The 23480-nt window shown below is 43.2% G+C and overlaps 1 protein-coding gene across 8 annotated transcripts in view; it reads left to right on the top strand.

Moving 5' to 3' along the window:
- SEPTIN11 (septin 11) overlaps positions 1 to 23480 on the top strand; it is an 88251-nt gene that overhangs the window by 28982 nt on the left and 35789 nt on the right. For all 8 annotated transcript variants that reach the window (XM_045857763.1, XM_045857766.1, XM_045857762.1 and 5 more), the window contains exon 2: positions 16262 to 16376. In XM_045857763.1, the coding sequence (XP_045713719.1) occupies positions 16262 to 16376 (115 nt within the window). The remainder of the gene's footprint in view (positions 1 to 16261; positions 16377 to 23480) is intronic.

The following is a 23480-nucleotide window of genomic DNA, read 5'->3' on the forward strand; positions in this document are numbered from 1 at the left end:
ACACACACACAGTCATGTACAGCCTAATGACAGGTGTGTTCTGTGAAATGCATTGCTAGGGGGTTTTGTCATTGTGTGAACATCATAGGGTTCATTTACACAAATCTAGATGGTATAATAGCCTACTACACACCTAGACTATATGGTATAGCCTAGTGCTCCATAGGGGACAATACATAATTTTCCCTCTATCCTTCTGGGTTCTTGTTGGATAGGAAAGAAACAAAAGTTTAATAACATGCATACAGGGGAGAGACCCAGGAAAACCGAGGACTTCTTTAAAATGGCTAAAGCTACCACCTTAAGGATCATCTTCAGCCGAAGACAAAAGGTGGGGGAAGACTGTTCCCTCTGAGGTCCGAGTCTCTGTATTCACACACCGTAACGTGCAGCAGCGCCTGCATGCGACATCGTGGGAAGTAAAGTGCAGAGTAAGATGAGCAAGACAAGTTTTGAGGAACAGAGTGAAGAAATAAACTGGAGTCACTATAGTCAAGCCGCTAAATTACTAAACTCAAGTAGGTTGAGGTGTGAGGAAACAATCCTTTTGACTAGCTTGGGAATGTAAACTTTCAAACTTTTCATTCCAGCGTCAATGCCTGCATGCATGTCAAACCTCCAGATAACCTTCTGATTACCCCCAGAAGGACTGACGTGCTCAAACCACCTGGCTCCATCATCCTAACTGCCTGAGCTCTGGCTGATAGCCGTCTTGGACCAGCCCTGGAGCTAAGAATGCAGGACTGATTATTCTCAAGAATGAACTTTTTACTATAAGAACTCTCAACTTTTCTTCCTTCTTCAGAACTCTCCTGGGCTTTTCCCTAGTTATGTCCCCCATATGCAAATCCTAAGACCTTTGAATAAATCTTTACCAATTATTTCTAGCCAAAGCCTCCAGACTCTTTTTGAGTTCATTGGATAGTTTCCTGTCCTCAGGAAATTTACATTCTTCTGGAGGCCTAAGTGACAAGTGGCCCAAATACAGGGAACGTTTGTCAAATACAGAGCTATGGTGTTTAATTTTAGGAAACAGGGAAGACTTGATGCAGAAGATGGCATTTTACCAGGAATTGTAAGAGTGAGTAGGATTTGACAGGTGAAGTTGAGGATGGAGGCATGCTGTGCAGAGGTGAGTGTGCTTTGAAGAGAATCAGTTTTCCAGTTTAAGGTGAGGAGGGTGGTAATAGACTGGGAATCTGGCAGAACTGGTTTCAATGCTGGCTCTGCCATTTCCTTAAGCTTTAGTTTCTTCATCTTTAAAATGGAGCCAATAATGTCTGCCTTTCAGGGTTATGAGGATTAAATGGTAGGACTTTTTTAAAGGTGCAGGTACGGTGCTTGGCACAGAAGTGCCCAGTAAACTACTATTTCTGTGATGGTTGTAGTGGAAGGAGGCAAGTACTGAAACATTTGAAGGGCAGACCAAACATGGCGGGTCTTGAAGTATCTTGTTCATTTCTGCTGAACTGCACTTAGCATTGTGGTTTTGACATAAATATTCAATGGTTGCTTTTTGGTTGACTGATCACGGTAAATGTTCGACCCCTCTCTTTTTATTTCTCTGGCTAAAGAAGTGGTAGAGCCTGTTCCTTCTTTTCCCTGCTGTGCGTATTTTAACCTTCACTATTCAGGTACCCCAGGCAACTCGAATGATACTTCTAAAAGACACCAATTTACTGTGTGCTGTGATCCCAGAACATGAGGTGGTGGAATATGAGGGCCGTGTTAGTGTTCTGCTGTCCATGTGGAGTGAAGCTTCATGGCACAGTGTCTTCCAGTTTATTAATGTCTGGGCTAAAGTGTGTGTAGGAGGTCAGACCAAGCAGGAATCCCAACGGATAGCTGCCAAGCCTCATTTCTTTACATTGGTGGTTGCAGTTGCCACATTGCACAAAACCCAATCCTGGTAATAACCAACCTAAGTATGTGCAGTTGGTACAGTTGTGGCCAGAGGGGTTTAACTCTGTGTAGCCATGATTACAGTAAGATATATGGCCTGGCCCTCTCTGTGTGGGAGGGATTTGAGGCTTGGGTTTTTCTCAAATCCACATGGCCAAAGTTGCTCTTCTTGTTTTTGCCAATGCAATTGTCATTTATATCCTCCTGCCTGCCTTTCATTTTCACTGTGTGAATAATAATTATTCTAATGAACCGTTGGGCTCTGGAAGAGTTTAATGGCAGCCACTTGGATCAGTGCCTAAGACTTTTGCTAATTCTGTTCTTTCATTCACCCTGGGTCTCATTTAGCTTTCTCAGTTTCTCCTCCCTACAGAATGCATGAATTACAGCAAGGGTCTTTTGCCAAACTGTAATCTCTCAAGTTTTGATATCAGTTTACTGCTTCCCTGTAATCCTGCTGACAAAAACTGTCTGAAACATATTCCCATTCACATATCCCATAACTCTTAATCTGTTAATCTAGGAGCATTGAGGGGGAATGGGACCCCATCTCAGTGAAAAGTCTGTGCTTTGTGGGAACAGCATGCATGAAATGTAACTTCTGCTGCTTGTTGCACATGGTTTATTGTCTATTTTTGAGAGCTGCTGGGATTTTATAACGGATTGTTGTATATAGTGGAGGTTTCCCAGTATCCTGCTTCAGCTCTATGTGATTATTCAGAAATACCACGATGATGATAATGAAATGCCTCTTTAAGAGACAGTGGAGGGAATTGTTGGAACATTCTTTTGCGACAGCATGTGAAAAGAAGGTTTGTGTTGCATTAGCTGATCTAAACAAGAAAACTAGCATCTAAAAACCATCCATCAATAGGAAACATTTGAGAATAGAGGAAAATTGTATATAGTCTCTTGGGTCTGCTTTCTTAAGCACAATGATATGTGTGAGAAAACCCTTGTCTTACAGCTAGATGGATGCTTCTGTGATGTGCAGCTAATCTCCTGTAAGGCAGAAAGCTGTCTCTTCTGCTAATGGGAGTATTTGTTTTCTTAGAGGTTAATTGGTTCTATTTTTTGAGAAGAATAAAGTAAGGAAGAAATAAGAAAGCTTTAGCTTGATTAGAATGGCAGAAATTGCAGCCATAACTAATGGGGTCAGTCTATTAGGTTCTTTGCAAGATATGCATTTTGTTTTTTTATGCTGTGAAGGAAGTTTGCGTCAAATAACGTGCCATTTGGACCGTTGCCTAGGCTGGTAATCTGGGTTGAAACCTTGGCTGAAAGGTAATTCTATATTCAAGATCCTTTGGGCTGCTGCTCCGGTGGGGAGAAGTGTTCGTAAGTGCCCTGGGTGGTAGGAAACAGAAAACCCTTTCATGAAGTGCCCGCTCTATGATTGCCCAGCTCTCTTCCTTCACCCAGCCTGGGCAGACCTGGGGCACACTAAGGTTTAGTCATGTATTGCTTATGGGTACCATCATCATGCTTTACCTTAAGGAATGTTTCCAGTAAACTGAAATGTAAACTAGTTTTAAAGCCTTATATCCTCTCTTCTTAATTGTTCTTCAGTGTTTCCAGTTCAGTGATGTCCATGCCCTCCAGAGGTCTGAAGTTCAGACAGACCTGTTTCTTTTCTGTGTCTTCCCCTGACAGACTCTCCTCCTTTCTGTCCCCCCATCTGCATTCCTCCTCTGCAACTGCGCAAACCTCATCTTACCTTAGCATGGCCTAGGCTGGCCCGGACTCCCTCCGAGCAAGCCTTACTTTTTTGCTCTGGCCCCTGGTGCTCTCCATGGTCTCTCCCTGGTAACCTTTCTGCTACATTCCATCATCAAACACCGTGCACTTGTCTTCTGTTTTATCTCAGTGACATTTTCCCCTAAGACGGCTTACGTTTCTTAAGAAGCTTTGCATTTCCTAGAATTCCTGTTCCACAGGACCCACCTAAATATTTGTGGTTTGCTTTCATCGTTGGAAGATGTGCTCCGAAGGCAAAGTGACTCTCTTAGCTGCCGTAACAAATTTGGTGTAGAGCAGTGAGGAGGTGCCTTGGTAACTTGAGAGATCTTAGTTACTATGCTTTTACTAATTTCAGTCTTTTTTTTTCCACCCAGAATCTTAGTTGGGCCTTGTTTTGAGTTAGGGATATGCTAATTGTTATATTCTATCCTGAAGCTACACAGGAGAATGTAGGAATATTCTAGTGCAAACGGTGGTAGGCAGAATCCTAAAATGGTTCAACATCCCAGCCACCAGGTGTGCACACCCCATGTAACTCCCAGAATTGTGACTGTGAGGGGACAGTCGTTCCTTGTTTGGACTCTGTTCTGGCACAGTTGACTTTAAGATATGATTATCTTGGCTGGGTCTGACCTAATCATCCCGTTAAAAGGAATTAGGCTCTTCCTGAAGAAGGAGATTCGAAATGTGAGAGGGACACGAGGGACCCTCTGTTGCTGCCATTGAAGACGAGATGGCCATGTGGCTTGTGCTGGGGGTGACGTTTTGGAGCTGAGTGCAGCCTCTGGCTGACAGCCAGCAAGGAGAGACAGACCTCAGTACTACAGCTGCAAGGGATTGAATGTGGCCAGTAACCTGAATGAACTTGGAAGTGGAATTTTCCCCCTGAGCTTTCAGAGAAGAACTCAGCCTGGCCAGCACCTCTCTTTCAGCCTCAGGCTATCCTGAACAGAGAGTCCGACTTCCAGCCTGTGGACGCAGGAGCTAATGAGCAGGTGTTGTTCCAGCCACCAAATGTGTGGTAATTTGCTACATGGCAATAGAAAACTAGGACATGCTCCAGATTTATGTAAACAACCTCTATCCCATCCCGATAGTGTTTCATCCAGGGCTGCGATCAGGATGCAGTGCCACTCTCATCTTAGCAAGGCTTGAGTGTTTTCACCACAATTGTTTAGTAATACTTGCCAAATGGTATCAAATGTTAATTTGTGTGTTTCTTTCCTAAGAATGTCTTTCCCATGGTTCTGGTCACTTTTGGTGTGGTCCCCCAATTTTCAGGTGCCAGAAAAGTGCCCCTGAACTCAGAAGTGGTCTAGATCAGCTGGCCGAGGAGCCAAAGATGCCTTGGGAGAGGACGGTGGCCAGGTTGTGGCTGAGAGCAACATCCCTGGCGTGTTTGTTTATGGCTGCCTGATGGCTGGTTTAGCTTTTTTCTTCTCTTTTCTCAGAGATGATTGTTACAAGGTCATTGCGGTAACTAAAGTCCCTCCCATTTTCAGAAAGGGACAGAAAGAAACAATACCTTTGAAAAAGGAAGTGGCTAATTTGTATCTGTTGATAGAATGGTGGCATAAGGAAGGAAACATCCCATCTATATTTCATTCTTTGATGATTAATGCATTCAATGAATAGAAATATATGAACTGAACCACAATATTTCTCAGATAGGAAGCACTGAGGAATTGATGTGTGAATGTGAGGAGTCAAACTGTACATAAAAAAGTTGAACGAAACTTCCAACTGATGTAGGCCCCTTAATTATCTTTGACCTCCTATTCATCACTGTTTGAAAAAGCTTGTCTGAAAGACAATATCACATTGTAAAGGCAAGGCAGACAGGACAAAAATGACTCAGATGAGCAACTGCGAGAATTTGGATGGTTTTCTCCTCTGTAAGGTAGGTGATGTGTCTGAAATGGATTCGAGTTCTTTGGGATCCCACTGGGAAGCCAGGGAGGTTTGAACTGATTAATGACCCTCCTCCATGGCTGTCTTGTTAGCTCCCCCAGTAAAAGGCCTCTTCCCACCCCCATGATGCAGGGGTGTGAGGCAGCAGCTGCAGCACGGCTTTCATCTGATCAGGCCTTTCTAAATACTTCTTGCCTATCTGTCACATTGCTTCCCTCCCACCCACCTCCTGAGCGCTGCAAAACTTGCAGGAGCCCCTGGAATGCACATGTGGGCCTCGTCATTCCCAAACGGGAGACTTTCTGCTGATCAGCACTTTGTAACCTGAGGCTGTTACAGACATTGGTCACTTGGACTCAAACAGAAAGCCTGGTCTTTGGAAATGTAAGAAAATGTCCTTTGTGTTGGTTGTTCTTTCTCAGCATCTGGTTAGATTTAACCTCTCAGTGTTTACACTGACTTTTAGAAAAACATTTTGTCTGTAAGAAAAAAGGGCTCCCATTTTTACAATTTTTGGATTGTCCTTCTTGGTGCGGCTACTTACTGCAAGGCTATTTCACTAACAACCCCAGTCTCCCCTCCCCCCACCCTCCCCAGGATACAGAAATGGGGCTCTGTTCACTTTAGGTACCCATTTCTGGATGCTCATTTTACACAGTGTTTGCCTAAGTGTTATGTTAGAAATCTGGTATCTGATGGGACAAAGGCAAACGCTCATCAGAGACAAACCTGCGAGTTTCTGGAGGGAGCATGGACAGGTAGGTTTTATGTGCAGGTGAGTTGTGGAGGAGACAGAAAAAAGACAGAAATGGAGGCAGGGTGGAAGAAAAATGAGAACTGAAGCAACACTTTATCTTCAGGCCTGTGGCATCAGGCTTCACTGCACAGCCAATACGAACTCTTGTCTTGGAAGGCGGCCCAAGCGTAGTGGAGAGAAGGGTGGACCGGGCACCAGGGCACTGGCTGTTGGCCCTGGTTCTCTCTCCACCTGGCCCTGTGCGGAGGGAAACCCATCAGTCCCTGTACCTGCCTCCTTATCTGAGAATGAGGAGGTCGGAAAACAGGGTATCTGGGGAACATCACACCAGATGCAAACTTGGATGAGGTCTAATTGGGGGTAGTGTTAGGAAATGAGGAAGAGCCAAGTTATGGGTTTCCGGGCTCAGAAATAGAAATCGGCAGGCAGACAGGATGCACTCAGGTCACTTACGAGGGCTAAGTGGGAAAGGTCAACCAAAAAAAAAGGTGTGATGGGCGGTTTTTACATCTGGGCACAGAGGAGAAAAGCTGTTTGGGGACAGATGTCAAGAAGCCTTCACTGTCCAATTCAGAGGATAGCAGAGGGTGTGAGATGATTGATTAAACAGTGGGCTTTTTCCTTCTGCAAGAGGGTAGAGGCCTGCAAGTTTATTCAGGTTTTGAACAGTATGCATACCAGCTGATATTATTCCAGGGCCTCTCTCACTTGTTGAAGTAGACATTGCCATTTGAACTGAGAAAATGGGAGGGAGGACAGATGTGAACTGAGGATGGGGGATAGGATGAGTCCCATTGGAAGGTGTTGGCAGAGATGCCTGGGCCTTAGATACACAGGAGGGAGGAGGGGTTGGGACTTGGGGTTGTTAGCCTGCACTTGGTCACTAAAGTCACACCCCAGGATGAGGTCATCTAAGAAAAGTGTGTCAAAGGAGGACAGAGAGTTATGTCCATTCTTGCAATAGCCCTGTGAGACAGTTAAAGTTAAAGCTGACAAAACTGAGACTGAGAAGCTAAATGACTTACCCCAGGGGTCACATTGCTGAACAGTGACAGAGCTGCCCTGAGTCCTGGACTTCACATGTCAAACTCTTCCCGCTGCACTGCCCTGCTTTTCTGCTCATGCTGATGCATTTCAATGTGACTTGGTTCTGTTACTAGAAAAATTCATATTTTTCCTCAAAAATTTTATACCCACCTATTAGCTGTAATAAAAATTGCAGGCTTACCTCCTTTAAAAAGATTTTTTTACTATTTGTTTATTGTTGTTGCTGTTATCATTTCCTGATCTTTAAATTCTTATTTTCTACCAAGAAAAAGTTTGAAGTGGTTTTTCTGGGGGGGAAGGGGAGAGGTAATAATTCAGATATCACAGAAACATTACAGTTTATAAAGTAAAATTTTTCTATAATCTTCTCACCCTCAAAGAAAACCCCTACAGTAGATTGTTTTTGCAAGGATCTGGAAAAACAATTTTTTCCCCTCCCTTGGCAGCCTTTTGGAGAGAGTTAGTTGGAGAGGGCATTTGAAATTGGGGCAGCCACTCAATATTTATCAAGATCTTTTCGGGTTATTTTGTGGTGTTTTCCAGGGCACCTCTCTCCATCGGGCACTCAGAGCTGATGCCCCAGGCTCTGTGGCTCGGGGGCCGGCCCCTGGATTCCCCGTCTCCGCAGTCCCAGCTCCCACCTGGGCAGCACTCAAGTTCTTCCCTCATATGGCTGTCCTCCTCACTGTTCCCCTCTGCTTCTTGGCTCTCTCTGTTCTGCTGCTTGTGTGAGACAATATCCTTGGGGGTTTTCTTGGCTCCAGCCTTGGGATTTCTTGGTCTAGATGGCAAGCAGAGTAGCAAATGTTGTCCAAGTCATCCTTAAAGAACATGGTTCTCGTTGGTAATGAGATGCTTCAGACATTTGTGTTATGACAGTTACCCCAGCAATGCCTGGCCTTGAAAGCATCCCGATGCAGGCTTCATAGTTGTGGTTTGGGTCGATACTGTGCATTCCACTGTTCTCCCTTTTGCATGGGAAGATGTTTCCCATCTTCCCACCAGCTTTTCCTCCTTTAAAAGAGAATACGAAACTAGTTCAATACTTGCTAAGATGTAGTAATATGAGTACGTATTTACAAAAATGGTCAGTCGGTCACGTGGGTACAGCTTACTTCTTGGACAGTTTTTGAAGCTAGAATTTCTCCAAATACTGTGAAGTACCAGTCAGGGATGCCATGGGAGAAGCAGCATGTTCTTCTCTGTGCCTCTCTTCAGCATCCGTAAGTAGCAGAAATAGGACCTCAAAAAAGACACAACCTAAGATGAAGGGATATGCACCTCTCCTTTTCTCCAAGTGAGTGTCTCCTTTAGGGAGAAAAGACAGAGAGTAAAAGAGGAGAGGTCCCATGGTTCCATCTCAGCTCCAGATCGAACGTTCATTTTCCTAAGACTTGAGTTTTAGTCATTTCTACTTCCTCCCGTCAGACACTGCTGGTCAGAAGGACTCTGTATTTTCATCTGATTATATAAAATCTGCATATACCTAGGAACTGTCTAGTAATTTAAAAATATATAACAATGCAGACTAATATATATGTTTTTACATACTATATAGACTGCTGAAATCACTGGAAGAATGATCAGTTCATCACATAAGTTCTGAAGTTGCACAGCACCCTGTACTTTGGATAGCTTCTGGTTGTATATTTGTGACTATTCGATCAACGTCCGTGTGTCCCACCAGGCTGTGAGCTTCGTGGATCGGGAATGCTCTGTGCTCTCACCATCATCTCTTTAGCACTTAGCATGGTTATCCAGCACATGTTTGTACTCAACAAATATTTGTTGAATGAATGAGAAGCATGAGTAACAATTTACTTTTCTTCTTGAAGACAGATGATTAACTAACATACACAGAAGAGTTATTTCCTGTTTTGTTTTGAAATTGTAAATCCACATTTCAAATATCTCATGGAAGGCTGCAGATAAAGCTGAATGTTTTTAAGCAGGGCAGTTACAGAGGGTGGGTTTATCACTTTGTAAAAGTAGTCAGTCGCTGTATTTAAACAAGCAACAATGAAAAGTTCAGGTGCACACTGATTTATACTACCTCCAGAGTTTCTCGGGCTAACTGATAGAAACGCCCTTTCAAGAGTCGCTGAAAAATTGCGCCCCAGCTGGATTGAGCACGGGCTGTGAACCAAAGTGTCGCAGGTTCGATTCCCAGCCAGGGTACATTCCTGGGTTGCAGGCCATAACCCCCAGCAACCGCACATTGATGTTTCTCTCTTTCTCTCTCTCTCTCTCTCTCTCTCTCTGTCTCTCTGTGTCTCCCTCCCTTCCCTCTCTAAAAGTGAATAAATTAAAAAAAAAAGAGGAAAAAAAAAAGAGTCACTGAAAAATCGAGCCATGCCGATCTGGCAGGAGAAAATATACTACCAGGAATTTTTCACCCCGTGTGGGCTTTCCTCAAGCAAAACGACAGAGTTAGATGTATGCATCTCTGACTTCCAGGCTTAAGAAACCTTAGAATTAGCAGTAGAACCAAAGAGTTTGCTTAGAGGGCATTATCTCCTCATTTAAAAGGTGAGAAAACATAAAAATGGGGGTTAAGGGACTTGGATCAATGTAATTGTCATAAAACAAGATGTTGAGAAGAATGGAATCAGCACCTCTTGTTAACAGAAAACCTCCAGCTCTCTAAATGAATGCATAAAAAAGTTATCTCCTAAATTAAAAAAATAATTTAAATTTTAAGGGGACAAAGATCTTTCTAAATTGTAATATGTATCTTTAAAGGTAAAAATTAAGTCTGTTTTCAGCATGCGTTAAAACATACATCCCCTTGGTAACTAGCTCTGGCTTCCGCTGGCTTATCTAAGGATCAGCTGCTATAGATGACCAAACCACACCTACTGAGGCCTTCGGTTTCAAAAGCAAAGAAAAGGAGGACACTTCACTTTTGAGCGTGATAAATAAAGCCCATCTGGGCACATGCAGTGGGTTCATTTCAAGGGACTCAGGGCTGAATTTAAATAGAAGCAAAAGGGAAGATGAGGATCAAAGCTGGGGATCCAGAAGGGTTTGCTCTCGTGGCAGAGGCTGAGAACAGGAATGGGTTCTCTGACAGCTGTCCCCCCAGCTTTGTACATGACTTTCCTGTGGAGGGTGGGTTTTCTTCCTGCCACAATCCTCATTCTCTCTTCCATTTCCTCTTTGTTCACTCCTGTTTTCTTTGTGGTTTGTCTCTCTGGGTTAGTCTGAGGGTGTTGCCGATCAGCCGCTTCTCCTGGCATGCCCAGCAGCCATGGGGGAGCTCCTGCTTCATTTCAGACTTTGAAATTACACTCATCTCTTCTTCCCACCTAACTTAGGGAGAGGAAGCCCGGGTTTCCTGAGGATCTGTGAAAGGCTAGGCACTCTCATACTTCCTTAGCTCCTCCCAGCCACCCTGCCAAGTGCTCCATTTTTACTGGAGAAAGAGACTAAAGCAAGCAGGAGGCAAAGCTGGAATTCAAACCCATGGCTGTCTAAGTCCAAGTCTTTTGCCATCCTGCTTCTGGTTAAGCAGGGTTTGGAACTGTGGAACATTTTAAAGCAGCACTGAGAATGTAAGTGTGGGCAGACATTCTTACATAATCCATTTTATAATTAATTCAATGGTGAAGTCAACTTGGCATCATCTGAAATACTTGTCAAGTATAAGTTTCAGATTGTACACTTATAGCGAAGGATCATAGTATGATCCTTTGGGCACAGAGAGCATTTATCTGCAAACTGGGCTTTGGTTGGCCTGGTAGATGTGGGGAGCTCTGGCCTTCCTAAATGCCTTCTGACTTTCCCTAGCCAAGAGCTGCCTCCCTGCCAATATCATCCCATAGTTGTCATGTGGTTTGTCACTTTTATCCTTAGTAGCATGACATTTACTTAGGTCTTTTCTCTTGCTACACGGTTCCCTCTTACAGGCGGGGAAGAGTGTTTATCAGTGAATAACAACAACAATAACATATTTTCCTCCCTTAGTACTTTCAGCAGTGAGTATTTTTGAATCAATAAATAAGTGTATCCACGTGGAGATGTTCTGAAAAGAGAAAAATGAGACTGTCAAGTTAAAGACTGGTTATTTTCTTTTATACCACAGAATTTAGTCACAGCCCATTTCAAGGTAGCATGGGCATACAAATTATCTAACTACAAACCTAGATAGATTCGCAAGGGGAGGACTAAATCAATTAAGGTCTTCTTACTTAGTGGCTTCATGTTGGTCAAAACTAAGCCTTATATTATTGGCTTCATGTGCCATAGTTTGCAAAAGTCAACATCTCGTCTCAGCCTTGCCAGAACCAGCGAAAATATACTTGGAGCTTCTTGCCAATACTAATTCTTGACTTCCACCTCTTATGGTTGCCAAAGAAGTACAACTTTAGAGCAATTTTTCCCTTTCTATTTTAACATAATGGATTTTTTTATAACACTAAAATCATATATCGTTTGGAGTACCGGGAACTTAGATCAGCGATTTTCCACCAGTGTGCCGCAAGAATTCTCAAACCATGCGGTACTTGACTGTTTAGTCAGGGGCACTGACTTCTTTCCCCTTAGATTGTCAAAGTTAAAAAATAGGACAGCAACCAACACAACAATAGCCATCTGGTGTGAATGAATCAAAATTATACCTACTTCTTTTTGTTAGATTGGCAAAAAGCATTATTTTCGGTGAGCCGCAGAGTTTTGGTAACTGGTTTACGTGTACCACGAGATGAAAAATTTGAGAGTCTCTGCCTTAGATCATCACAAGATAGCGGTGACTCATGCCGTGTTTCCGCCCCTCCGCTTACTAACTGTATGCCCCTGGGCAAGTCACTGAACTTCTGTGCTCTCTTTTCTCATCTGTAAGTTGAGATTAGGTAATAATAGTAACTCCATCATAGAATGTTTAAGCTAAATTAACTAGTTTGTTCATGGGTAGGGCTTTTCTGGAACATTGCAAATGGTCAACAGATGTTAGCTATGCTGATGGTGATCATGAAATACCAAAGCACTTTGAGCCACCTTTATTCAATCATTATGTTCCTTTAATTGCCAAGGGGTATATTCACTGAAACTTCATAATAAAAACAATGATGGAAATAAAATTTCAGTGGGATCTAGAAGGTTTGGCTATGTAAGCACTGGCCCTTCCAGACAGAGGAAATAGTCTGAGTAACTCTGACCGGGGAAACCTGGGATCGTCCCAGCAAAGGCCAGCACTTCCGTTGAATGGCCGTAGAAGGGACTCCATGAGGAGGAGGGGGAGATCCTGAAGGATCAGAGGTCTGGGGTTAGCCCATGGAGGTCTTGCGATGGCAGGCGAGGGGGGCTTGGACCTTTGAGTACTGAGCTCTGTTTGGCAGCAAGGTCCAGAATGGATCAGAGGGCACAGGCTCTGGGTGAGGCTGTTGGATTGGTAGGGACAGAGAAGAGGATGTGGCATTGACAGTGCTTCGGGATCGATGCAGGGGGTCGGCGGGTCTCAGGCATAGATAGATAAGTGCCGCCAACGTAAACAGGGAGCTCTGGAGTAGGGTGGGCTGGGAACAGAGGGAAGTGATTTCAGTTGGAGGTACAGATAGGACAGCCCAAGACAAACCTTTGGTAGAAAATCTGAGCGGGAACGCAGGCAAGGAGGTTGGTTTCAGAGATCAAGTTCCAGAGTCAGTTCTGAGAGTGGTAAAGACAGAATCTGTGAGATTCCCGAGACCACGCCTCTAGACGCAGAAGAGACCCCACATTCTTCGGACAGAAACAGCTGAGGCATGACATGATAAACACGGTACCGTGGAGGGCTGGAGAGCAGGGATTTGATTCAGCTGCCCTCTCGAGTTAGTGCCTCTCCTCGCATTTCCTACCTGCCCTCCCTCCAGGTTTTCAGCCTGTCCGTGGGCCAGAGGAGGAACTCCTCTTTCCCTTTTCCCGTCAGGTCCTGGTGGATAGCAACTCCCAGGGTTCCTTTGATAATGGGCAGAGAAGTGGGCTCAGGTTATGGAATTTTAAAATGGCATTATAAAATTTCCGTATTTTGCCTTGGCTGGCGTAGCTCAGTGGATTGAGCATGGGCTGCGAACCAGGCATCGTAGGTTCGATTCCCAGTCAGGGCACATGCCTGGGTTGCAGGTCACGGCCCCCACCAATCGCACACTGATGTTTCTCTCTCTCTTTCTCCCTCCCTTCCCTCTCTAAAAATAAATAAATAAAATCTTTAAAAAAGAATTTTCATATTTTGTATTTCAAAGTTAGAAGACAGAGACTCTGAAGATATTAACTTCAAATTTAAAAACATTTCAAGACCAAACTGTTTTATAACCCTTCATTTCATGTGTGGTTTTTCAGTGGGTTTAAAAATACCCAGTGGATGTGTGGGTGGTTTCTCGTGTTTTGGAAACGGTGAGAATGCGAGATGCTGAGCCTTGGGTTGGGGATGAGAGCTATAATTACCAACCCTTGATTCTTTACCAGGACTGGCTTTACGGTGGGTATCTGACTCTAAAAACCCAACGCTCCAGAACCCAGATCGGCAAACCACTCCCCTCTCCCGATCCCTGGAAATTAAAAGAATTACTGTGGCAGAGAGGACAGAGAATGTAGCATGGGTCTCCCAAGCCCTGTCTCCGTGTGTGCCGTTTGCTGACTATTCGAGTCAGTGTGTGACTGAGACGCAGGCCTGTGTGGCCTCTGCTGGCTTGATGCACAACAGCCACCGCACAGCTGTGCTGGAAAGAGTTCTAAATATAACCCAAACTCCTTTCAAATCTGCCTCCCCCAAGTCTTGGCGGATGTGGTAAACGCCCCAGAAAAACCTTGCTGTCTGCACCACTGAGGTATCTGAAAAGGAAGGGCCAGGTAATGTGGTAGCACAAGGGCCTTGTGGAGTTTGGGGAGGCCTGGCCGGCTACCAGGACTGCTGCCCACGGAGGCTGCTCCGGAAGCTGCTTGGTGAGCTGTCCACCGTGCCATCCTGTGCTAGGATAAGTGCCTCCTCTTGAGGCTCATATTCACTGTTGGCAGGTCTCAAGGAAACTATTCATAGACTAAGCATCTGTTCCCTGTCCCATTGACCTCAAACCTGCAGCTGCCACCATGGTATTCAGGCGGTGTGATGGCTTTTAGCGTTTTTGTGTTGTGTGTGTGTGTGTGTGTGTTTTTCACAGAATCAGAATTTTAGAGCTGGCGAGGACCTTAGACATTAAATTATTCACAAAACTTTTGCTTAAACTCACTATATTCAGGAAGTTGCATATTTCTGCCCATATAGTGATCATAGCAATTTGGAAATGGAGTCTCAGTCCTTTATTATTAAAATAAATCACTCCCATCTTTATCTAACACAAATAGCCATAATGAAAACCAGTATTTTATTTTTAAAAAATATTAAGTACCCTGGGCAGAGCTTTTTTTAATTAAAATATGTATATTTGAGGCTTTTTTTCTTACCCAAACTTCAGTCTTTTAAATATAAAGTTCATTGGCAACATAGCCAGATATCTAAGAGTCTTCTTTTCAAGAAGGCTCTCACTATCCAGTTTCTTGAATCCCACACCATAGCTGTGGTGTTGTAATCGGAGGACCAGAGCTGACCTCTGCCTTCCTGGAAAGAGAGGATTCACAGATTAGCTCCAGCACCCGTAGGAGGCCATCAGAGCCACGAAGGCAGTCGGCACTGTTTTACAAAGCAGTATAAATCACCCAACTTTTTAAATAAGTTATATTTTATTGATTATGCTATTACAGTTGTCCTGATTTTTCCTCCTTTGCCCCCTCCACCCAGTGCCTCCCACTCCCTCAGGCAGTCCCCCCACCATTGTTCATGTCGGTGGGTCAGTGTAAGTTCTTTGGCTACTCCATTTCCTGTCCTGGACTTTACAGCCCCAGGCTATTCTGTAACTACCTACTTGTATTTCTTATCCCCTCACCTCTTCACCTACTGCCCTCCTCCACATCTGGCAACCATCTGGTGACTAACTTCTTTGCTCTTGCTGTTTTTAAGAGTCCCTCTTTATCTTTGACCTTTGGCATGATGTATCTTGGAGTGGGCCTCTTTGCATCACTCAACTTCTGTCTTCATCCTAGGATGTTTTGTTTTTCAGTGCTTTTTGAGGGAAAGGAAGGGAGAAACAGGAACATCCATGTGAGAGAGAAACATCGATTGGTTGCCCCTCGTTTGCTCCCAGATCAGGGATGGGACCACAACCTTGCAGTTACTGGTGACGCTCCAGCCAACCAAGCCACAGTGGCCAGGACTAAATCACCCAAGTTTTCAAATGTATAACTACCTGATCCAGTCTCCTTCGGTGAACCCCAAGGAGGCGGGGTGAAGAGAGCCTGTGCTAGGAGCTGTGTAGCAGAGAACACAGATGCCTCCAGAAGCCTGTGCCACTAACGGAGGAGATGGGACCAGTTTGTGTCTTGAGCAGTTTTTAAATATGTTGCATTTTGGTGGTTACAGAGTTTCCATACTTGTACCAAGTATGTCTCCTCCACTGTGCGCTTCTCAAAGCTCCATCAGTGTATCTGGAAGAGTGTTACTTAGTTTTTACTCTGGGTTGAGAATAATTTGAAAGTTCTTCTTGAGTATTCAAAACTATCAAAATGGTTGGAGTTTTTTATGTCTCTTAATACCTATCTGAGATAGTCACCTCTAGAAGCTCAATATTCCCCAGACTAGTATATGTGTAACAGGGCATGAGGCACCTTGGGAGACAGTCCACTTTGGGAATCAGATGGACAATTTTGTGGAAAGAGTGTGGCTTTGGAATTATTAGTACCTTCCATTGTGTAGAAGCCAAGGCAGGTGTGGGTAGAGAGGGAAGCTCTTTTTTCCATGCATGTCATGAAGAAAGGGAGGGAGAGGGTAGAGTCTGTAATGTGTGGTACCCAGGTGACAAAGCTCATGGATTCTCAAACATTTCCCCTCTGAAATTTCAGAATGAAGAGCTTCGAAACTTGTCCCTTTCTGGCCATGTTGGATTTGACAGTCTTCCCGACCAGCTGGTCAACAAGTCTACTTCTCAAGGGTTCTGTTTCAACATCCTGTGTGTCGGTAAGTGACTCATCGCAGGCTGCCGAGCAAGGAGTCTGACCTTTAGCCGGCAGGTGACTGTCAGAGGGACACATTTCAGGAAAATAAGTGGAATGATATTTTCACTCTTTTTTTTTTTAGTTGGAAAGCTGGGCAATAATACCTACTCTACATATGTCACACAGTTACAAAGACTGAAACTTGTATTTGGGTAATGCTTTGTTAAGTTTTGTGGTGTTGCACAAATTATTTTTATTTGTGTCACACAGTCAAGTTAGTGGTCAGTTTAATGTTGTTATTAAATCATTTATTTTAATTTTTGATGGGGGGAGGGACTTAGACCCTAACTAGACACTAGAAGTTGAAAGAAGGAACTAAGACGAACAAGCAGAGCAAGGCCACTCGAGCCTTTTAGGAATTTGTTTCTAGGGTCTCTGACTGCAGCGCAGTGATTTCCTCCATCGAAGTCTTTTAAAAGATGTCCTACCTACAGTAAGTAAGATCTGAAACCATTCTCATTACTTTAGTAGACTTAACAATGTTTAAAAATTTTGCTTTTAGAGCAAAAAAACAATTTAAAATTCTGTTTTATATTTGAAATACATTTTCTGCCTGAATTGTCAAATTAACCTTTTGTCCTTAAGTTAGAATCTAAGATTGACCTGAGTTTATTCCTGGTGGGCGAGTGTCTGACTTATTTGTATCCTCAGCATGATTTATTCATACCCTGGAATCATTGCACATTAGCCAGGTCTGTGGCCATGGTATTTTTCTTCTCTCTAGCCATGTCCCTTTTAAACTAAGAGGAAGAAGGTAGAAAAGACGGTGGAAAAAGAGAAAAATAGAAATAAAAATCTCCTGTTAGTTTGAAGAAAAAATGTCCCTGGAGCAAATAATGGCCTTTCCTTCAACCTCCCTGTGGCTCCTGGTGAATGACCAGCCTGGATGGAAGAGAGGTGGTTTGGGCTACACTGTTCTGTGGCCATTGTCCTCTGGGCATATACTCCGGCGACATCGCTCTGAGGGAGGCCAGAAGGAGTTCTGTATTTCTGTGTGTAGCCAAGAGGACCATGCTTCATCCAGGCTTGGCAGAATGCAACAGACTTACTTCTCTTGCCCAAGTAAAATGAAGAACCACCATTTTTTAATGATATTTATCAGGGGGGAGAGGCAGATGCTTTCCTATTTGAAAGTATTTGAACACATTGAATGTAGCTGCTGTACTAGACATTTACTAGTGAAAAGCCACAGTTGATTTGCACACAGAGCAGCTCTCTGTCTGGTATTATGTCCTCAGCGCCGAATCAGAGAAAGACTGGAGAAAAACACACCCAGGGCAGCCAACTCTCATGCTTTCCCCTTTTCCCTACGCGAAGCCCTTCAAAATCCAGCAGGGGACCTCCTGCATGCAGTTAGCACCACAGAGGAGCATAAATGAATTGCCTTTTCTCTTGCGATAAATGCTCATTTCAGAGCCTGCAATTCTTCATTAGCATAGCAATTTGTTGGCAATTTGTTGATTTTCTATTGAAAAGTGGGCTAAATTGTAGGCCAATTGCTATTCTGGCTTCTCTTCCCTGCCTCCCCCAGCCTTGCCTTCAAAATCAGCTTCACAAATACATGTGAGAGTTATGTCCCAGCCCTGCAAGCAGGGGAAAGCCTTCCAGGGACACAGGGCTTGCTGGATGGACCTGGTTTAACCAGGTGTGTGGTGTGAAGTGGGTGTGTTAGCTCATTGGTTGACCCCTTGTGTTACACAGCACATTCAAAATGCTGGTTGGAAATCTTCACAAGTCACATCCATGCTGCCCTGTTGGATTTTTGAAGCAGTTGCTGTTTTGACTTGCCTGGGTGGGTGATAATACCTGTGATTCTTAGACTTTAATTCTGGTTCCATCCTGAGACATGTTTAAAATTAATTTTTAAAACTAACAAAAATGATGCATATTTTTTGTTTAAAAAATTATAACCCCCACCTTTTCTTCTTCATCCTCATTTCCATTCCACAGAAATAACACTATGAGATTCTTCTAGAAACTTTCTACATCTTTCCGTACTTGGAAAATATTTTTGGAAACGTAACACCAGTTTTTTGGTTTGTTTCTTTGTTTTTTTTTAAGATTTTATTTATTTATTTTTAGACAGAGGGGAAGGGAGGGAGAAAGAGTAAGAGAAACATCAATGTGAGGTTGCCTCTTGTGTACCCCCTAGTGGGGACCTGGCCCACAACCCTGACTGGGAATCGAATCGCCACCCTTTGGTGTGTAGGCTGGCACTCAATCAACTGATCTATACCAGCCATGGTGAAACAACACCAGTATTAATGATTAGGATTATTACCATTTTTACAGTTCTTTAGAAGTCCAGCTGTGTCTTACTGGGCTAGATTCAAGGCATCTGCAGGGCCATGGTCCTTTCTAGAACTTCTGGGGGAGGATATGTGTCCTTGCCTTTTCTAGTTTTAAGAGGTTGCCTGCATTCCTTGGTTCTTGGACCCTCCATCTTCAAAGCCAGCAGCATTGCATCTCTCTCTTACTGTTCTTGTATTAGGAAATTTTCCACAGAGAACTACTAAAATCTGATTTAAACCCCCAACACTGAAAAGGTAATACACATACTCAATGGTATAATTAAGAACAGTTGGCTTTAGGGACTCAGAGAGTGTCTTCAGGGCTGTGTCTCTGGTTTTTGATACCGCTTGCTTCTGTTTTTAAAGATTTTATTTATTTATTTTTAGAGAGGGGAGGGGAGGGAGAAAGAGAGGGAAAGAAACAGCAATGTGTGATTGCCTCTCAAGCACCCTTATTAGGGACCTGGCCTGAAACCCAGGCATGTGCCCTGACTGGGAATTGAACTGGTGACCCTTTGGTACGTAGGTAAGGGCTCAATCCCCTGAGCCTCACCAGCCAGGGCCCTGCTTGCTTCTGCTTGGTTCACATTCAGAGTTTTTCTCCATGGAGGTAATATGGCCTATAGCAGGGTTGCCAGCTTGGCACCCTGACAAGTCTCACCGTAGTCACAGGATGTCTCTGATGGACCAGGTCCAAGTCATGTGTCCACTCAGGGTGAGAGATGGGGTGAGTCCAGCCCCCAAACACAGGAGGTCCCCTACAGGAAAGAAGACTTGACTGGAAAGGAGATGGGCATGGGAGAGGCATGCACTGGACAGATGTGTTGCGATGGCCAAAAAGTTTGTGTTTTTTTTCCATAAGATGGCTCTAGCAATGCTTAGTTGTCTTTAACTTCACTTGAAACAGTTTTGTTAGATTGTATTGTGACAGCTGTCATATCAGCTTGCATTTTAAAAAATCTTATAAAAATTGGTGAATTTTTGTGCAGCCATTTTAATATTAGAGATGGAAGAAAATGTGCATTTTTGCCATGTTATGCTTTATTGTCTCAAGAAAGGTAAAAATGCAACTGAAACACATACACAAAAAGATGTGTGCAGTGTATGGAGAAGGTGCTGTGACTGAGCAAACGTGTCAAAAGTGGTTTGTGGAGTTTCTTGGTACCATTGACATTTTGGCCAAATAATTCTTTGCTGTGAGTCTGTCTGATGCATTGAAAGATGTTGAGCAGCACCCCGGCCTCTACCCACTAGAAGCCAATAGTGGGAGACAGCCAACCTACTGAAAACATCCAAATCAATAAAATTATTGGTGAAAATGAAAAATGTGTCTTCTATTTTACAAAAAAAAAAATGAAACAGACTTTTTGTCCAACCCAATAACAGCTCTCTCACAATTATATAAGCTCATTTTTAGTTCGTTTTCAGAGATCATGCTGCTCCTTCTTCTGTGGTTTCTTTCTTTCACTCCACAGTAAGTCCTGGCTGTCCTTCCATGCCAGTGTATCAAGCGAACAGGTTCTTTTCCGTAACTCTTTGGAGCCCTGTGGATGGAGCCCGCACTGGCTCTTCGGGACAAAGGGGTGTCAGCATTAATATTAAGCATAGTTTTCCTCAGAGAGTGGAACACATCAAATCTTTTTACCATAAATATTTTATAGCAAAGTATCTATATAAGAAAACAATTCTCACTGTCAGTTAACAGTCCATCTGTTTTTAAATATAAATGTGTATGAAAAAGCGTTGTAGTTGATCAAAACACTTTGCCAGCCACTTAGAGGAATAGGTGTCATATTCAGCTGAAGAGTACCCATGGTGTTTCCTTTTCTCCTTGTTGTCCTACTGTCCATTTGTAATTTTTTGCACAGTATGTACATACATGTATGTTGTTTATAGCATCATTAAATTGTTTTCTTCCTTTTTTTTTTACAAATTTTATTTCTTTATTCTTAGAGGGGAAGGGAGGGAGAAAGAAAGGGAAAGAAACATCGATGTGTGGCTGCCTCTCATGTGCTCCCCACTGGGGACCGGTCCTGCAACCCAGGCATGTGCCCTGACTGGGAATCAAACCAGTGATCCTTTTGGTTTGCAGGCCAGCTCTCAATCGTCTGAGCCACATCAGCCAGGGCTCATTAAATTATTTTCATGTGATAAATATGGAAGGGAATTGAGGATTTTTTAGAAGTTATGAACCTAGTAAGGACACTGATGATGTTTATCAAAAAGGCCTTTGAACTGTAATTTTGTTTTGTGGTACAACTTCTGTTGGTTGCAAACAGGAAATAAACCAGAACAGAAACTAGTCCTGGCATGAGTTCAGTCTAGTTTTAGGGACACTGAATTGAATGTCTGTTATTAGCGCCATCTCTGTGAGGGCCTGGAAAGAAATGTAGTGCAGAGTGTGCGGGCAGTGCTCCCTGAACGGAGAGAGCTGAGCTGGGCACCAGGACCCCCGGACTTCGTGGTTCCTTCCCTCCCCACCTGCTGTCGGCAATGCGCTGAATCACCCCAGAGCTGCGCTTTGGTTTAAAGAAAGCCTTTTCTGTGTGACCCATGCTGTACTCCTCCAGAGCATCTAAATTAGTATTCAACCTTTCTTCGCAATTTTAAATTTAAATACCTTTCTCATTCATTTTCTGAAGTGACACCGGCTCTGTGAGAAACCCCAGCATTGGTCCAGCTGCGTGCTGGTTCTCTGTGCCCATCCAAAGATGGGCACAGTACTGTCACGCCCCTGCTTTTGAAGAGGGACCAGTTCGATAGGGGAGTCAAAGAAATGAATAACACATTTTGGAAATAGAAAATTTTAAAATAACTCAACTGTAATTGTTTTGGGGGAATGACAGAAGAGGAAAACAGACCATTTTAAGATCCTTTTAGACAAGGGTGTAGTGTCAACATAAACTGGGATTTTACCATCAAATCATGAACATTTTTATCCCATCTTGCTTTGCAGGAAACTATATGAAGTGGTTTACAGGATGAAATGAATGAGTAAATGAATAAAGGCACAATTAACCACCAAAACTAAACTGAAGTCAGGGATAGAGTCAGAACTCAAAGCGCTCAGGTCTGCCTATAGCGATTGATTGTGTCGGGAATATGCCAGTGGTCAGAACAGAGAGGAAATCCATTCAGCAGGTACTTACTGAACACATATTGTGTGCCAAATATGTGTTAAAAGTTTAATGATGACCGATTTATAGTATCTCTACAGTTAGAGTAAAATAGTTGCTTGGGATGGAATACTGCTTCACCAGGAAAAATTTCTGCCGTGGATTTTCAGGAAAGAGTTATGGCGAATGTCCCCTCATGTAGGTCTCGGTCCTGAGTGTCCGTCCCCAGGTCAGTGCAGCTGATGCACACACAATGCCCAGTGTCTCGTGCTGTCGTTTCAAGTTCCCCATGCAGGCAGCCGAAGCACGTTTCATCAGAGGCGATTCTGTGAGGGATAAAAGAACACAGCTTAGGTACAGAGCTCTCTGATTATCTGGCTCAACCAAGACTAAAACTGAGAATATTTAGAGCAGGCAGGCTTGCCCAGTTGTTACTTGGATGATCATTCAAGTAGCCAGCAGCGGCAATCGGTAAAAGATGTGGCATCGTACATCAGCTATTTGATCAATCTGCACTTACCTTCTAATTAATAATACAGAGTTTCTGGTTGTTGATTTTTTTTTTTTAATGTTCAGCTTAGAGCTTGTAGATTAAATGAGCCTGAAAACAGAATGGAAGCGTTAGGACCGCTTCCCACTGCGATTGGATGGCACGTTCACCAGCGTTGGCAGGAGCAGGAGAAACAACTGCAGATAATGCTTCAAGAGAAAATCTCTAATTATTCTAACAAGTAAGCATTTTAGGCAGCTGCATTCACAACAGAAAGAAACAAACTCTGAAAAATCTATCAAGTAGCAAATTTCAGTATAAATGTTCATCAGGAACATTTTTCTTTTCAATTAACTTTTCATAAATGCCTCCTTTGTGCTGAGTATTCTGCTAGGGAGTTTGGAAAGGCTTCAAAGTTGGTGTTAGTGATTAATTTTTTCAAAATATTGCTATAGTTGTTTAGTTTGAATTGGAACCTATGCTTAGTCGGCTTTTGATTACTCATTTAAAAAAACAAAAAAGTATTGAATATGTCCTTTCTGAGGCTAGAGAGTGGACTAAAAAAGTAGTACATTGAAAAACTCTCCTAGTTCTATCATTACTTTTATCCCAAAAAGCTGTCATTTTTTACTGAACTGCTTTTGGTAAATCATACTGCTGCTAGAGTAGCTGTGTCTAATTACAGCTCTTACAAGTGCAGAGCCTAGAAATGGAAAGTAAAGCACTCCGAAATTTAGAGGAATGGTGGTTTTTCCAACCCATTGATTAACCCTGGGCTATAAGTAGGGCCTGGAATGCTAATTGTTCATAATTTCCACCCTAATGTAAATAATTAAAATTACCTTGCCTTAAAAAAAAAAAGGCATGGGGTTCCTGATTGACATGTGCTTAACTAATTCTCACCCTAGTATAATGAAATGTTAATTTCAGTTCTGTCGAGGTAACCTAGAATCCTCACCGTGGAAATTGAAGGCTTTATTGCTGTCCTTGGGGAAAGAGATGAAAGTTGAATGGGTCACTTTCCAAGGACAGAATCTTTACTTTACACAGAGGCCTTTGTAAGCTAGTTTGGCTTTTGTCCCTTTGTCTGTGGTCTGCAGACAGGTACATCGTGAAAAGTTTGCTGCCCTTGAGAAAGTTACACATGTAACAGATGCATAAAAGACTAG

The sequence above is a fragment of the Phyllostomus hastatus genome, unplaced genomic scaffold (genome assembly GCF_019186645.2).
Source record: "Phyllostomus hastatus isolate PE091 unplaced genomic scaffold, TTU_PhHast_1.1 phas_scaffold_1674, whole genome shotgun sequence".
In the NCBI taxonomy this organism is placed as follows: Eukaryota; Metazoa; Chordata; class Mammalia; order Chiroptera; family Phyllostomidae; genus Phyllostomus; species Phyllostomus hastatus.